Source organism: Mustela nivalis, assembly GCF_964662115.1.
Source record: "Mustela nivalis genome assembly, chromosome: 17".
Classification (NCBI taxonomy): Eukaryota; Metazoa; Chordata; class Mammalia; order Carnivora; family Mustelidae; genus Mustela; species Mustela nivalis.
In genome coordinates, this window is record NC_139036.1 from 50,002,095 (window position 1) to 50,020,118 (window position 18,024).

Below are 18,024 nucleotides of genomic sequence, written 5' to 3' on the forward strand. Positions count from 1 at the left end.
TGGGATGTCAATGGCTCAAAATTAATGTGTATGCATAATATATATAACTACTTAAAGCTCTTTTGCTTTATACACATGCACATACACACATATATGAAATTGAAGTTGAAAAAATTCTGTCCATTACACTTATTTTTATGGGGTGATGCCAAAAAAGTTAAGGTTTGGCTTAAGAACAATATTTTATTGGGCATCTGGGTGGCTCAGTCAGTTCAGCATCTGCCTTGGGTGCAGGTCATGAGCGCGGTGTTCTGGGATCGAGCTCCACGTCAGGCTCTCTGCTCAGCGGGGAGTCTCATCTCCCTCCCTGCACTGCACATGCTCCTCTCTCTCTCTCTCTCAAATAAATTAAATCTTAAAAAAAAGAACAATATCTTATGAAGACCACTCTCAAGGAAACCACAAGAAAGGAACATATTCCTTTTCATTGCTATTATATTTTTAAGCAATTTCACATTTCAAATACACAGGAAATTTCCAAGAATAGAACAAAAGCCTCCATATACTCCTTACCCAGAGACTCCATTCAACCTTCACCAAAATCCCCTCTGGCTCTCTCTGCAATGGCATGGGACGTGCCCTTGGCCATTCTCCCGAGGTTCCCCCAGTCTTTCTTTGCCTTTCATGACCTTTGCCATTTTGAACTTCACAAGTTGGTCATTTTGCATATCATCCTTGAACTTGAGTATGTGTCATATTTTCTCAAGACACAACCCAGGTCTTTATGTTTAGGGCAGGAATATTGCAGAAGAGATGCTGTGTCCTTCCCATCACATCTTATTCATGGGGCGCACTATGTCACTTTGTCCCATTAATGGTGGGAGAACTTTAATAATTTGATTCCGATGGTGTCTGCCAACTTTCTCCACTATAAATTCCTTTTTTTCCCTCTCTTTGTAATAAACACGTTTTTTTTTTTTTTAAGATTTTATTTATTTATGAGAGAGAGCGAGCACAGGCAGACAGAGTGGAAGGCAGAGTCAGAGGGAGAAGCAGGCTCCCCGCGGAGCAAGGAGCCCGATGTGGGACTCGATCCCAGGACGCTGGGATCATGACCTGAGCCGAAGGCAGCTGCTTAACCAACTGAGCCACCCAGGCGTCCCAATAAACACGTTTTTAAGTGGAGACATTTTTAAGGCAATATGAGTGTCTCATCTCTAATCCCACTAATACCTCCTCGTTTTAACATCCATTGATAGCTCTTGCCAGAATTCAATATTTCTCTGATGATTTCCAAACTGCAATTTTCCAATTCCAGTACTCTTATTATATTAATTAATTGGCATTCTACCACAAGGAAGAACTTTCTGATCTTCCAATATACTTGTTAATATGTTTATTGCTATCAATAAACATGGACTCATTGATTTCCATTTTAGTCAATGGACTGTAACTTATTATATCATTACTTAACTTAACACTCAAATGGTCTCATCTCTTTAAACGCCTTCCGGGTCCTTCTAACATGTCCCTATCATTCTCTGAGCATTTTCTGCACTACTCTTCACAACACAATGTTCCAGAATTGTCTTATAGTTTCCACTGGTAGAATCAGCCAATTTTTTAAGGAGCCTTGGTGCCTTTCCATGGATAGTTGTTGTAGAAACCAAGATCTGGGCACAAGGTGTGCTTATGGCTACTGAGTATATTGTCATTTCCAGGTCATCTTGGTGGAGAGAGCTAGGAGTAATATGTATGTCTAGGCATACATACATACACACATGTGCACAACTTTGTATCTATAATTTCTGTGTCTGTCTAGGTGTATGCAAAATTTATACCAATACCGCTCCTTCCAATCCAACACTACAGGGTTTATTAGAACTTTCCTTCTTCCCCTTTTGCTCCCTCTTCTCACCAGTAAAAATTCCAACTCTCATTATCCCTAATCTATTTGCTTGTTTGCTCAATCCATTTTTGTAGCGAATCCTGTGACAATGCTGGGTTGTCATCATCACAAGGGTCAATATGACTGCCCCACTGGGTTTGCCCCAAGACTTTTGGACAGAATTAGGAAGGAAGGACAAAAGAATGGAGGGAGGGAGGGAGAGAGAGAGGCAAAAAGAAAGGAGTGCATTGTTTTTAATTTGAGGTATAATTAGCATATAACAAAATACACAGATTTTATTTTATTTTATTTTATTTTATTTTTTTAAATACACAGATTTTAAATGTTTACTTGGATAATTTTTAATATTTAATAAATTATTCTTTTAAAAATTGAAGTATAGCAGACACATGACGTTACATTAATTTCAGGTGTACAGCATAGTGACTTGATGAGTCTATCCATGATGCTGTATTTACAGGTGTGGCCACCCTCTGACACCATACAACAATATTACAGGTCTGTTGACTTTATTCCCTATGCTGTGCCTTTCCTCTCCATGACTTACTCATTTGGTGACTAGAAGACTGTACCTCCCACTCCCCTTCACCCATCTTCCCCATTCCTCCTCCTCCTCCCCTCTGGTGACCATTAGTTTGCTCTCTGTTATTTACGGGTCTGTTTCTGCTTTTTGTTTATTTCTTTGTTCATTTGTTTTCCTTAAATGAGTTTTGGTCATTTCAAGTACCCTAGTAACAAACATGTAAAGTATAGAATGTTCCGGCCCCTCCAGAAAGGCCTCTCAGGTAAGGGTGCACATCCATTAGCAAATACTGTGAAAACCCCCTCTTCTGTCAATGACTCCTCTCAACGACTATCACTCCATTTACATCTGTTGCCAAAAACATCTCTTCTTAGTTTCACACTTCTCAAATATATTTTCCTGATGCCCAGCCTGTTTGGTTTCTCTCTCTCTTTCTCCATCTACCTCAGATCTCTATTATGTAGAACAACTTGGCTTTATTTTCTTTAGTTTCTCTCTTCTCCACACATTGAGGGAGTTCTCCACAATAAAACAGAGCCCGTGAATGATCTATAAAAGCCTTAGAAGGGGAAGGTTGAGTGAGTGTATGTGTGTGTATAAAGACTTTGATTTAATTACAGAGGGGGAAGGGCCACAATATTTTCTATTAGTGGGAGTATATTTTTCTTCTTGTTACAGAACACAGTGTTCATCAGAAGCAAAGTTCAAGAATCACTGCCTGACAAGAATTCTTCTTAAACTAATGTGTGTCAAGCAACTTTAGACCTCAAAGGCCATCCAAATGAGAACCAGCAAAGGCAACTGACTCAGAGCTTGCCATGACAAGGGAGTCAGCCATCGTTATTTGTGTTTGGCAGAGACTCAAAGTCAGAGGAGTGGTCAAACTTGATTGTGGACACAAAGGGCAAATTTCAAGTATGTCCTGATGGAAGGTTGCTGGTATGATAAGGGCAATGGAGGTGGACTAACTAGAAGCTGGGCATCCTATGTGATTGATTAAAGAACATATTTGGCTTTTTCTAGTTTGTCCTAAGCTGGGTTGATTGCTATGGAGGTTGGGATTTGGCTTGCTGGATTGGTTGCTACAGACACTAGGGGTCAGAGTTCTATCTTTATATATCTTCTGGCCATTGTCCACCTGTATATTCAGTCCCTCCGAAAGTGGAGGATGCATGAGAGGACTAGGGAGTCATGGCTGGTCCTCTTTGAACCCTCCAAGCAATGTCATCATCATTGGTCATTGTCGCCTCCTACTCAACTTCTGTTCTTCTCAGAGTCCCAGCTTGTAACTTCATGTCAACTTTCTAAAACAGATCTAGAAATCTGCCTAGACAGATCTAAGAAGTATTAAGAGTGACGAGAAGGACTTTGTGTTGACTTGGCGTGAGAAGACCGAGGATTTGAGGATAGCTTTGAGGTTGCACCTGGAGGTGCCAGAATGATCTGTTACTAATTGCCAGTAAAACAGAAATCTGGAAGAGATCATCATTTTTCTGAGGGAAGAAGATGAACTCAGGTTTTTAGGCATTATCATTTTAGATGCCTCCTTGTGGATGTTCTTCAGAATCATACATCTGGAAACGAATATCATTTTAGAGATGTGGACACTGAAAGCTAGAGATGGTCCAAAATTTCTACATCAAGACTGTGGGGGAAGAAGGTGCTCTAGGCTTCTGATTTTCCACCCACTACATACACAAAACTGAGGATGGAGGATGAGAGGTCTGGAGTAGAGCCCTGACAATCTGGGAATCACCAGAATTCTATTTGAGGTGATAATGGACCATGTTGTGCCATTAAAATAAATGTTATGAAGATGGAAACCATTTGCCAAGGATTTCACAACAGACACACAGAAGTGAAAGTAAATGATTAAAAAATGTAGGTCTCAGAGTTCCTTTCAAATTGTGATATTTTACCTTCTATTTACAGAGGTAAAAGAACACAGGAGAAAAGGTTAATGTTTAAGCACTTTTATATTTGCATCCCTCTTTTTAGCAGAGGAAACCATTTGGGTAGTGCCTGTGTGAGTCATCCACAATGATTTCTCTGGGGTTCTTCTTGTTCTCAAGTTTTCTCTGCCATGTTGCTACTGCAGGACGGAGTAAGTACTTTTTGCTTTTGCAAATATAATTAATACCTCCAACCCCCTAGTATATGACAGGGATCAGTAATGATGATTAAAATTCTTTCTAGTGTGGATGCTGGGGAATCTGGATTGATACTGATTCTTCACTATTGCCACACATAAAGCTCCTCCCTAAGATATTCAGCCTGATGAAGCCTCGATGTATCGACCTATAAAAGGGGGACACCTATAGTACCCTTCAAAGTTGAGGAGATTAGATGAGATCTTGCATACGTGAAATATTTGGTACAGAATTTAGCATAGTTACTATTGGCAGCATTAGTTTTTTCATTTTTGTGCTAGCCAGGCTTAAAAATGAAAATATAGATTTCTTTTTAAAATGTTGTTTAAGATCAATTAACATATAGTGTATTACTAGGTTCAGAGGTAGAGTTTGGTGATTCATCAGTTGCATAGACCACCCAGTGCTCATTCCATCAACTGCTTCCTTAATGCCCACCAACCGGTTACCTCATTCCCCCCCACCGCTTCCCTTCCAGCAACCCTCAATTATTTCCTACAGTTAATAGTCTCTCATGATTTGTCTTCCTCTCTGATTTTGTCTTATTTTAGAAAAATGTAGATTTCTTAACTAAACACTTCATGCTCTATTTCAGCCTGTCCCAAACCAGATGAGCTACCATTTGCCACCGTTACTCCATTAAAGAGAACCTATGACCCAGGGGAGCAGATCGTGTACACCTGCCGTCCGGGCTATATGTCCCACGGTGGGATGAGACGGTTTACCTGCCCTCTCACAGGACTTTGGCCCGTCAACACCCTGAGGTGTACCCGTAAGTCAGTGCCTTCTCTCACATGCTGTCCCCTCATTGGGATTCAGGACACTTGGCGCATAAGCCCCCTTTGTCATGCTGGGGGCACAGAGGGCCAGGCGAGCCACAGAATGGAAGGCTGTGAAGAAACCAGAGGGCCTGGGTGGTGTTCATGGGAGGGGAGAATAGAGGTAACAGGTGCTATTTAGAGAGGAGGAGGTGAGCATAGCCCAGAACTAGAAGAGATGTAAAAAAGAGACCTGTTACAATAAAAGAGAAAAAGAGAGAGAGAGAGACTGCAAATGTAAAAAAAAGATGTACAGATACTCTGAAATTTAAACATATGCCAAAGAGACTTTTGAAAAAGTAAAACACAAGGAATCATCATATATTTGGACCTGGCCTCAAAACGAAAGCATCCTTAATGGAATCATTGTATTATAATAATCTATAATAAATATAATAATATAAATTATATATGATTATATAACCATAATTTATAATAAGTTATAATATTATATGTAAATATAATATAAAAACTTAAATATAAATTTATTGCTCTCTCCTTATGGTAGATGGTTGCTTTTCTTTATTCCTCAGCACATGGTTCTGTGCTAACATACCAGCATTACTTTTTATAGTTAAATATGGAGCAATTAACCCGAAAGAATTTCTGGCCATTTTATGTAGAAGTTAAAGAGTAAAAATCACTTTATGGGTCTCTCTGAGCTCCGGTTGTTTCGGTCATATGGACAAGACCTTGGTGAAACTCCTATATTTCATACAAGTGATTTGGTCTGCTTTTTGATTCAAAAAGGACTAAACACGATTTTTCATGAAAAACAGCTATAATAGGGCACCTGGGTGGTTCAGTGGGTTAAGCCGCTGCCTTCGGCTCAGGTCATGATCTCAGGGTCCTGGGATCGAGTCCCACATCGGGCTCTCTGCTCAGCGGAGAGCCTGCTTCCCTCTCTCTCTCTCTGCCTGCCTCTCCATCTACTTGTGATTTCTCTCTGTCAAATAAATAAATAAAATCCTTAAAAAAAAAACAGCTATAATAGCATGAGGGAAAAATTTTCTTTAAATTGGTCATAACTGGAATACTAACAATTTCATTTTTTCAAGTTACTTTCCATGTGTATATTTTTGCATCATTGCAGAAAGTAGGTACCATTTTATATTTTTCTATATTCATCAGCATAAATATTGATAGTGTCTCCATAGTCTTCGTAATTCATATTTTGTTGGCTGCCTAAGAGTTCAACTGTTGATTTACCATAATTAATCAAGACAACTACCTGTTGGTAAACATTTAGGCTGTCTGATTTTTGTTATTAGGCAGTGCAATGAGCCCCTTTGTGCATATATCATTTGGCTAATTTGAGTTGTTTTCTTAGAATAGTTAACAGTAGAGTTATTGGATCAAAGAACAGAAATGAGTATATATATATATATATATATATATTTTTTTTTTTTTTTTTTTTTTACAGACAGAGATCACAAGTAGGCAGAGGGGCAGGCAGAGAGAGAAGAAGGGAAGCATGCTCCCTGCTGAGCAGAAAGCCCAATGCAGGGCTTGATCCCAGGACCCTGGGATCATGACCTGCACGGAAGGCAGAGGCTTTAACCACTGAGCCACCCAGGCGCCTGAGTTTACATGTTTTTACTCTAATAAAAAAACTCTATAAATTGAAATTTACCTCTCTATCTTTAAATTACAGCCAGAGTATGTCCTTTTGCTGGAATCTTAGAAAATGGAGCTGTACGTTACACAACTTTTGAATATCCCAACACGATCAGTTTTGCTTGTAATCCTGGGTAAGGACTTCTAGCTAACAGAGGCAGAACCATCTCTGTGCCCTTACATTAAATATCAAGACATATTTTATTTTTGGCCTTCAGGCTGGAGTTGCTGAATACAAATCATTTGTAGTCCTGCTTTTAATCTGTACCACAGTGGCATTGGGATGGGGGAGGGGTAGAGACTTGAACAGCTAGTGACACATGAAGTTGCTACTGGTATCCAACTTCCCCTCTGGTCAGTTACTTAACTAAGGAGGTGCATTGGAACCCTTAAAACTGGATGGTAATTCTTTATCATCTCTGGGACTTGGCATGAAGGTTAAAATACTTTAGGAATTGGACTTGGGCTTTAGATATGAACCTAATTTGATTGACTGACCTGGGACTCTCCAGGAGGGTATTCTCTTGTGAAATAGGGAGTGTGATGGTCTAGAAGGCAGTTCCGTTGATCAGCATCTCTAGCAAGAAAGCACGTCCAGTTGGTCACATAGCTCAGCTGCCTTATGAGCAAAGTCACCACCAGTGACATGGTCGGTATAGGTCAGCTGGCTGTACCTTAGGGCAAAATTTTACTGAGGATTCTTATTTGGGATTGGAAATGAAGAAATACTATGTGTGAAAGAGAAATGAACTCTTTTCATCCGAAACACCAATTAACTTGTGGGTCTGATGAAAAAGGACCTTGAAGCAATTGGTTGGACGAGACAATGTTACATTTTCGTTGGAAATAGACGCATTGTTTCTACCCATTTATCTCAGTAGAGTGAATAGTTTTAGGAAATGAAGAGTAGCCATGACTCAGTTTGATTCAGTTTTGTGACCCTGAAGAAGAGCTGCTTCTTCGCTCTGCCTATGAAGCAGTTATTTTTGGTCTGCTGATTGGAAAGGGATCTGGGGGTTTGGCTTCTATGCCTCCAGCTGTGGAAATTTCTCATTCTTCCATGAGTTCCCTGAAGCCCTGGGCTGGGAGATTTGATGAGTGCTGAGCTCCTCAAGAAAGCAGCCTTACAAAATAGGGGAAAAGTTGGTAACATGACTCCGAGGCAATGCTCAGTGATGAGGACATTTGAGATGCCATCGTCGGGTGATTTTACTGATGGGTTATATTGTCCTTTTGCAGGTTTTATCTGAATGGAAGTAGTTCTGCTCAATGCACCGAGGAAGGAAAATGGAATGTTGACCTTCCTGTCTGTACTCGTGAGTCTGGGGGGTCCCCAGTTCTGGGGAGAGAGATTAGTTGTTTCGCCTGGGACTTTGCTGGCCTCAACACTGTACACTCCCTGGCCTGGAAACCCCTCAGTCCTCACTCCTTGGGATGGTTACTCATCCTTACAGAGAGTGTTCCTCCCATCTTACCTTAGAGGATGCAACAACCCTTTTGGAAGGACAGAAGGGAAGCATTCGACTCTAATCACATTTGTATCCTTCACCTGGTGAAACCAGTGGTATTTGGGCTTATTCTTCCCCTCACTCTCACAGTTTTTGGCAGGGGCTTGGCTACGTGTGGTATTGGTCAACCTGGGATGGCCATCATTTGACTAGAAGAACTGGAAACAATCTTCCTGCCACTCTGGGATCTCATTCATTCATTTATACATTCACCCATTTATGTATCTCATTTATGAGATACATAAGAGATATACATATGAGATATATCTCATTTATGAGATATTTATCTCATATGAGATCTCATTATGAGATACATAAATGGGTATTGGGGACCTAATGTGGGTCATGTCCTGTTCTCAGCACTGAGGCTGTATGGCGGAAGGAGACTTTGGTCTGCCTTTCGGCGAGTGTGTCTAGTGATGAGGAACATAGGAAAGTAACCTTCGCAGTGACCTTAGATTCCATCAAAGGGCCTTGCCTCATAGGAGTGAAGTGGGTTTGCTTCAAAAAACACTGCTGGTTTATTCTGGGACCCTCAGCCATGCAGTCAGGGGCGGCTCTGGACATTGCTGATGGAGGCAAGGGTGTTCTGATTGTGAGTCACAGAAGTCTCATCTTTGACCAGGAGTCCCACACGTCACAATCATGGTTATGGTTCCCCAACATTTCAGTGAGATCTGTCCTAACAAGAGCCAGTGAAAAAGTCAAGCAATTTCAAATCAATGATCATTTGAGTAAAGTTGAACTACCCAAAAAAAGGGTTTTAAGGCTAAATTAGAGTTCTTTACTCAGCAGTAAAAATCACCACTGTTCCTCTAGTTTCCCTTGGAAGCAGGTTTACATCAACTATGTAAAGTCACTTTTGTTTCTTGGTTACAAACAGAAAATCTGCTTTAGCTTCCATCTAATCTAAACCAACACTCCTTGTAATTTAATGGACAGGTGAATCATCTGGGCATCTCGTTAAGAGGCAGATTCTGATGCATGAGTCTGGATGGCGTCTGAGCCGCTGCATTAATAGCAGGCTTCCCACTTGGAGTAGCAAGGATTTAAATAATTCAGATTAAATCACATTCTGCTCTGCACTAACTTCCTTTACGTTAGTATAACTCTCCCTGGATTTATTGAAACCCTATATTAGTTAGGTCAGATGACAACCCTGACCATATCTCCATGTAAAGTTACTTGTGCAAGCTCCAAGCATTCAGAGTGCAGAAGCGGGAGATGTTCAGTGGGAACAAACCCATGTAAGACAGCAGTGGAATGAAGATGTCACAGAGGACGTTGTACCAAGCACTCTCATGAGCATTCATGAGAGTTGTCCATCCTCTACTAACTCTGACTTCCAGAAACGTTTAGCATTTGGATCAAAGCCTTATGGAGACCTATGTACTGTGTCATTGTAAGAAGCAAATTCGCGGGGACAAGACTTAGACTTACTTCATTTTTCAGTCTTTTCACTGGTTCGGTCATCTGATTTTTCAGGTCAGATGTTCTTCCATGACTTTTGTAAGTGATTGTTTTTCCCCTGGAGTTTGATTCCACTTTGCATTTCCTCAAGTTAATCTTTGCTTGTTTGTTTGTTGTTTTCTTTTTCTGGAAAGAGTAGCTTTAAAAGACTCAACTATTTCATAAAAGTGATCGTTCTTTCTTTTTCCAGCTGTAACCTGCCCTCCTCCATCCATTCCTAAGTTCGCAACCCTTAGTGATTTTAAGTCATTGACTAAAAACCACTCCCTCTATGGAACAAAAGCTGTCTTCGAATGTTTGCCGCATTATGCCATGTTTGGAAATGATACAGTTACCTGCACAGCACATGGAAATTGGACTGCATTACCAGAATGCAGAGGTAGGTACAAGGACAAGACAAAACTATTATGATAGTGTAGAATCCCATTTTTGAGAATGGAAAATTCCACTCTCATCGACTGTTTCCAATGGTCTTGTTTAATACATGTTTATTGGCATCTACCACAATCTGGGCAGTGTGCTGGGTGTTGGGCATACCAGATGAAGGACGCCTGGCTTCTGACGACAGGAGAATTCTACATAATGCCATGAACTATTTGGAGCTGCTTGGGAGGGCTTCCCAGAAGAGGAGAAGTGGAGAATGAGGGGAAGTCATGGGAATTCAGGGAGCCGTGAGAGAACAGGGTGTATGCATGGACAGTCAAATATGGTAGTGAGATTGGTGGGGAGAAGCCAAGATTAAATTGGGGAGCTCTAGGAGATGACGGTGAAAAACTGGGCTGTAGTCGGATTGTCCCAAGCTTTTATAGTCCACCTAAATTTAAGAATCACAAGAACATTTGATTTAGGGGCGCCTGGGTGGCTCAGTGGGTTAAGCCTCTGCCTTCAGCTCAGGTCATGATCTCAGGGTCCTGGGATTGAGCCCTGTGTTGGGCTCCCTGCTCAGCTGGGAGTCTGCTTCTCCCTCTCCATCTCCCACTGCCCCTCCCCCTCCCCCTCCTCATGCTCATTCTCTCTGTCTCTGTCTCTCTCTCAAATAAATAAATAAATAAATAAATACAATCTTTTTAAAAAAAGAATGATCCCCTGCCTTTTTAGTAGTCTTTACTTGACATTTTTATTTTTACTTATTTATATTTTATTTTTATAGAGAGAGACGGAGTGTTTGCAAGGGTGGGGAGGGGCAGAGAGAGAAGGAGAAAGAGAATGCCAAGCAGACTCCATGTCCAGCGTGGAGCCAGACCTGGGGCCCAGTCTCTCAACCATGAGATCACGACCTGAGCCAAAAATCAAGAGTCAGATGCTTAGGGATGCCTGGGTGCCTGGGTGGCTCAGTCAGTTAAGCATCTATCTTTGGCTCAGGTCATGATCCCAGGGTCTTGGGGTCGAGCTCCACAATGGGCTCCTGGCTCAGTAGGGAGCCTGCTTCTCCCTCTGCCTGCTGCTTCCGCTGCTTGTGCTCTTTCTTTCCCTGTCAAATAAATAAAAATATTACAAAAAAAAAAAAAAGAGTCAGATGCTGCTTAACTGACTGAACCACTCAGGTGCCACTCCTTGACATTTTTAAAGAATATAGGCTAGCTGTCTTGTAGAATGTTCCATACTCTGAATCTAGGTGATGATTTACTTGTGATTAGATTCAAGCTAAATAATTTCATTCCATCACATCAGGAGGAATCACTGGTCATGGTTTGTTTCATCCCTCGGTCAGGTAGGTTGTGTTAGATCTCTTGGTAAAGGCATCTTTTCCTCTTCGGAAGCAAATGGTGGGTGATACTTTGAGACTGTGTGAATATCTACCCTCTCACTGACATTTTAGCATCCTCTGGTGATGCCCAACTTAGTCAATTACAACACTGGTGGTTGCAAACTGGTGACTTTCTATCTTTTCTCCTATATTTATTAGTTTGCATTCTTCTACAGAAAAATGCTTTACTTTTCTTCCATGGACTATTTTTAAAATATTATTATAGACTCATAGATTCAGGTGCCAGGAAAAACATCATGTTTCTCCCTCATATTTCATTCTGGCTTCTCATATAGACTGAAGACATTCATAAGAATTAGATTTGACATCTAGGTGTTACCTGGGTGACTCAGTGGGTTAAGCCTCTGCCTTCGGTTCAGGTCACGATCTCAGGGACCTGGGATCGAGCCCTGCATCGGGCTCTCTGCTCAGCAGGGAGCCTGCTTCCCCCTCTCTCTCTGCCTGCCTCTCTGCCTGCTTGTGATCTCTCTGTCAAATAAATAAATAAAATCTTTAAAAAAAAGAATTAGATTTACCATCTAAAATCCAATAATGGTGAGCTAGTGTGCGTGGAGGGAGACTTTGTGTTCTAATTTCATGGTTTGTTGATTAAAAGAGGCAGAATCATTTTTTCTTTTTTAAAACCCACCATTTTAGACTGCATGCAGATGAAATTTGGAATAAATAACACTTTGCTATTGTATGAGAGCCCAAAGCACTTGGTAACTCATTGATTTACTTTCAAAGTATTGTTTTTTCCTTTATAACATCTAGGGTCCTGTGGGCATAAGAAAAGGGGGACTGGATTAAGCACCCAGGTCCCTAGAAATTGAATTCCAGTTCCAGGAACACCCAGTGACTCAATAGGGTAATGGAGATTGGAATGTAAATATTTTGTAACTGCGGAAGAGTACTACATATATACTAACATGTCTTACTGAATATACTTTTTAGAAGTAAAATGCCCATTCCCATCAAGACCAGACAATGGGTTTGTGAACTATCCTGCAAAACAAGCACTTTATTACAAGGATAAAGCCACATACGGTTGCCATGATACATACGTCTTGGATGGCCCAGAAGAAGTAGAATGTAACAAATTTGGAAACTGGTCTGCACAACCAAGTTGTAAAGGTATGAAATAGGGGTGCAGTCTTCCTATGTCCCCGAACTTACCCAGTGGATTACTTTTACTTGCCATTTTCTTGTTCCAGTCATTTTCTGCCTGTTGCTCAGACTTGCTTCACAGTTATTTGTATGTGAAAGACTTTAGGACTCACATGTGCCTTGGGGAGCTTCACGCTTAGCAAGTGTGTTTGAGATGAAACTGTAGGAGATACACAGATCCTTTGTAAGCATTGATGATACGTTGGAAAATGGTGTGGGTTTCCTATGCTCATTTTTCTGTGAGCATCCTTTTCTGCTTTGTCCTAGTCTAGACTCCTCTTGTTGCTGCAAAAAACCAACCACACATTCAAGCTAGTTCAAGGAAATAGGGATTTATCATAAACAGGCTCCAGGTGATCATATGGACATTGATGACGAATGACGAACACATGAAATGCAACTGGTCCTCCTGAGGATTTGAACTGAAGCCAGGCCCTATGGCTACTCTTCCCGTATCTCAGTGACCTCATGTTCTCTCTCTCTCATCTTCATGTTTCCCTGCTCTCTCTCCTCAAACCTGCCTTGACTTTGCACCAGGACCTCTTAAGCAAAGGGCTCAACACTAACTGGCATCTTTTCCTGGAAACACTGGTTCCTTATGAGTTAGGTGTCTATCCTTGATCCAGGGTCATGCTTATGCAGAGAACAGTTACCTAGCTCTGTATTTCTATGCTGGTTGTTAGAGGGCTGGGAAGTTTAAGCAGAAAAGGAAACTAGGCACAGCAGGCAAAATGATGTATTATTAGTGTCTTATGTTGGGGTCCCCTAAAAACAGAGCCTGAGACAGGGATTCAAGTGCAGGTGATTTACTCAGTGAGTGTCTCAGGAGAAAGTGAGGCAGGTTGGCTCGAGTAGGGCACTGGTTCTCAAACTTCACTGTGTCCCAGAATCACCTGGAGGGCTTATTTAAACCCAGAGTGTTTGATTCAGTAGATCTGGGATAGGACCTGAGAATTTGCTCAAGTTCCCAAATGATACAGCTGCTGATGATCCTGGGACTAAATTTTGAACAAACAGGTGGTCTCAAATAGAGTCTAGTTTTAATTTCATCCCCTTGGCAGCTCTGGACCATGAATTCTACCCCAGTTGATCCCACCAAAAGACATGGGGACCTGCTTTTTGTATCCCCTTATTGGTCTGTCATTGGCTATGGGCTGCTCACTTCCCTGACCCTGGTGTGGAGGCTGATTTCTCCTGGAAGAGGTGGCTCCCTTATGGCTGAGGGCAACTTTTCAGAGAAAGGAACATTTGTGAACTATCATCAGCCAACTCTCACAGTAGCTGTTGGGTGGCTGCATTAGCTCAGTAAATGGGATGTCAGTGGGGCAGTGGAGGTTTACATAAAATGGCAGTATCTCGTAGAAGTTCTTTTTCTCGGAAGCCTAAAATCTGACACTCTGCTCTGACCTTATTATGTGGGTACTACAGGGGGAGAAAAGGGCGTCTTGGAAGCCATGATTAATGGTTCCATGGATAAAGAACTTCTATTGGCCATGACACTGACGTTACTCACTATGAACATTCTTGGAGTCTTCCTGTCTTGAGCAATGTGTTTGAAGCATACTCAACTATTGATTCAACTGCTACATTGTCCTTAAGGAAGACTCACTGAACTCCCAAGTCTTGACCACGAATATGTGTCTTTCAGCTTCTTGCAAATTATCTGTTAAAAAAGCGACAGTGCTGTACCAAGGACAGAAAGTAAAGCTTCAAGACAAATTCAAGAATGGAATGCTGCATGGTGAAAAAGTTTCGTTCTTCTGCAAGAATAAGGAAAAGAAGTGTAGCTATACAGAGGATGCTCAGTGCATCGATGGCACCATTGAAATCCCCAAGTGCTTCAAGGGTGAGTCCGACCCTGGTGATTTTAGCTGGGATTCTCTCTTGCCTCTCACCATAGGAAGTACTTTAATTACATAATGATTACAAGAAGCCATGTGAGTTTGGCCTCTGGATTTTCTTTCCTTTTTTTTTTTTAATATTTTATTTATTATTTTACAAAGAGAGAGAGAGATCGCAAGTAGGCAGAGAGGCAGGCAGAGAGAGAAGGGGAAGCAGGCTCCCTGCTGAGCAGGGAGCTAGATGGGGAACTCTATCCCAGGACCCAGGAATCATAACCTGAGCTAAAAGCAGATGCTTCACTGACTGAGCTACCTAGTTGCCCCTGGCCACCAGATTTTTAAAAAGAGCAGGGGAGCAGGAGAAAACAGTGAGATAAAGCAATAAATTCATTGATTTTCTCCACTTGCATTAACATTTTCCTTTCCAATTCTTTTCCTTAAAGCTCAGGGTTGCAGTTTTATTCAGTGAATACTGAGATGAATTATGCCATCTTGCATAATTCTAGATTAAGCTCAAAAAATAATATTGCATGGAGTATTGAATAATAATAATATTTACTTGGGGTGCCTGGGTGACTCAGTGGGTTAAAGCCTCTGCCTTCAGCCCAGGGTCCTGGGATCGAGCCTGCTTCCCCCTCTCTGCCTGACTCTCTGCCTACTTGTGATCTCTGTCTGTCAAATAAATAAATTTTTTAAAAACTTAAAAAAAAGTTGGGGATTTAAAAAAAAATAATATTTACTACCCCTTGGTCCCAAATTACAGAGAACTCACCCCAATTACAAAGTAGCTCATGGTAATGGTGATTAGTTTATAGATCTTCTAACATTTTTTCCTCTTTCTTCAGCAATTCCTGGACTTTGAAAAGTCTTCATTAGGGCAAAGTATTCATTAGAGCAAAATACTTCAAGGAGGATGAGGTTATGTTTGTGTGAGATCAAGAAGTATACAATGATCAGCATTTAGAACTGCCAAATTTTTAAATTTTCAGGTTTAGGGCTTAAATAGCTTTGTACTATGAAGGAAGAATGAACCAGAGGCTGAAGGCACTATTGCCTCTTAGTTTAGAAGTGGGATCCAAGAGGGATGCCTGGGTGGCTTAGTTTCTGCCTTTGGCTCAGATCATGATTCCAGGGTCCTGGGATCCAGCCCCACATCAGACTCCCTGCTCAGCGGGGAAAATACTTCTTCTGCTGCCTGCTGTTCCCGCTGCTTGTGCTCTCTCTCTCTGACAAATAAATAAATAAAATCTTTTTTTTTTTTAAAGATTTTATTTATTTATTTGACAGAGAGAGATCACAGAAGGAGAGAGGAAGGGAAGAGATCACAGAGAGAGAGGAAGGGAAGCAGGCCCCCTGCTGAGCAGAGAGCCCGATGTGGGACTCGATCCCAGGACCCTGAGATCATGACCTGAGCCCAAGGCAGCGGCTTAGCCCACTGAGCCACCCGGGCGCCCAAATAAATAAAATCTTAAAAAAAAAAAAAGTTCCAAGAACGCTGACAGCCGTATACTGGGCAGGCAGGTTAGAGAAGATGAGGGGTTTGAGAAATGACTAGCTAGAGACAGAAAAGGGGATGAAAATACCACCTACTTCATAGGTTTGTTTACCAGAAATATGATCCATGCCACAGAGGAAGTGCTCAAACAATGATAATTATAATCACTAATGGTTAGAAATGCACTGTATAAATTGTTATTGTTTCAAATATAGCAGACCCCCCGGGCAGATATTAAATACTGAAATTGACAGAGCACCTGTAGCCTCATTCAAATCAGTGCACAAAATATTAGAAGAGGATAATTTTAAAAAACCAAGCTGGGTTTTGTTGATGTATTTCTTCGGGCCATTGTTCCTTACAGTCTTCAGACAGATATGGCACTGTTAGTGCATCGAGAATAAATAAAAGGCTGATACAGTTGGTTTTTTTTTTTTTTTTTTTTTAAATCTTGACTGTCAGAATTAGACAGAACCTTTTATTTTCTCTCTTGGAAATGAGTGCCTTATCATTTCCCTGATGTTTTCTCCTATCACTGAAACCTCACAGTCCATGGTTTTATTCATATAATTAAATTTTCCCACCCATTGGTAAATTCTATTTGATTTGGCTTAGGCACTTAGCAAATTTAAGAGATGATCATTTCTCTTAGAGTCTTTCTCTTTCTCTTTCCGAACAGAACACAGCTCTCTGGCTTTCTGGAAAACCGATGCATCAGATGTGAAACCGTGCTAAACTGGTTTTCAGATTCAAAATTAAATGGTGCACTTGAATCAGTGTTTGTCCAAGGAGCATGAAAGAAGTGGAAAAATAAAGTGACTGAATTTATTCCATTTCTCGCTGCAGCGTGGTAGCTTCCTTTTAGTTATGTTAGTTGGTTAAGAAACCCAGACACTTGGAACTTGGCCGTTTCGTGATGTGGAATAGGAAGGGTACATAATTACCCAGGTAACCTAGTTAGGTCTCCCTGGCTCTACTCAAATAATTTCACCTTAACCAACTGCAGTATTTTTCATAGAATGGTCCCGAGAACCATCACATGAGCCCTCAGCTCTGCCTGGCAGTCTTACCGTATTTCTCTAATTTGTGCACTCCCCTCCTCTCCAAGGTGGCTACTTCTCTTCTCAACCCTCCTCAAGCCACCTTCTCTCCCCTCACCCTCATCTGATAATCTTCCTCTTCTTGCACCAAGAAAATAGAAAAGACCCTTTAAAAGACCTTTCTATGGGGCGCCTGGGTGGCTCAGTGGGTTAAGCAACTCTTGATTTGGCACAGGTTATGTAATCTCAGGGTTGGGGCAATCGAACCCCAGCAGGGAGTCTGCTGGAGGGTCTCTCTCTCCCTCTCCTTCTGCTCCTCCCCAACCCTCACTGGTACATGCTGTCTCTAAACAAATTTTTTTAAAAAATAAATAAAATAAAAAATCTTCCCATGACCATATCTGTCAACTTACTAGTATCTGTACCAGATTCTCTGCCTTCTGTCTTGTTGCAGTGGATAAACTCAGTTTCCATCTAGGGGCAAACCATATGCACCGGATCCCATCTTCTCTCTCCCACTTAAGGATTTTGCTCCTGCCACGAGTGATCTTCCGTTTTTATTTTTTTTTCTTCCTATTGGACCATTTCTATCAGTGTAGAAATATATGGTAATATCACCCTTTACAAAAACCCTTCCTATTGTCTGACATCTTTTTCCAGCTACTGCCCTGTCTTTTTCTCCCTCTTTTTGTTTTTCTTTGGTTTAATTTATTTTAATTTTTAATTATTTTTAATTTTTTTATATTCCTCTTTTTTATAAAAGTACTAGAAAAAGGTGTTTCTCTTTGCCAGCTCTACA

General features: G+C 41.1%; 1 protein-coding gene across 1 annotated transcript; it reads left to right on the forward strand.

Annotated features, from left to right (window-relative positions):
* The first annotated feature begins 4,328 nt into the window (after positions 1–4,328).
* APOH (apolipoprotein H) lies at positions 4,329–17,018 on the forward strand. Its single transcript, XM_082708396.1, has 8 exons — positions 4,329–4,476; positions 5,118–5,294; positions 6,995–7,091; positions 8,197–8,273; positions 10,126–10,314; positions 12,637–12,816; positions 14,498–14,695; positions 16,865–17,018. The coding sequence occupies exons 1-8, from the start codon at positions 4,413–4,415 to the stop codon at positions 16,918–16,920; spliced, it is 1,038 nt and encodes a 345-aa protein (XP_082564522.1). The 5' UTR covers positions 4,329–4,412; the 3' UTR covers positions 16,921–17,018.
* The last annotated feature ends 1,006 nt before the right edge of the window (positions 17,019–18,024 follow it).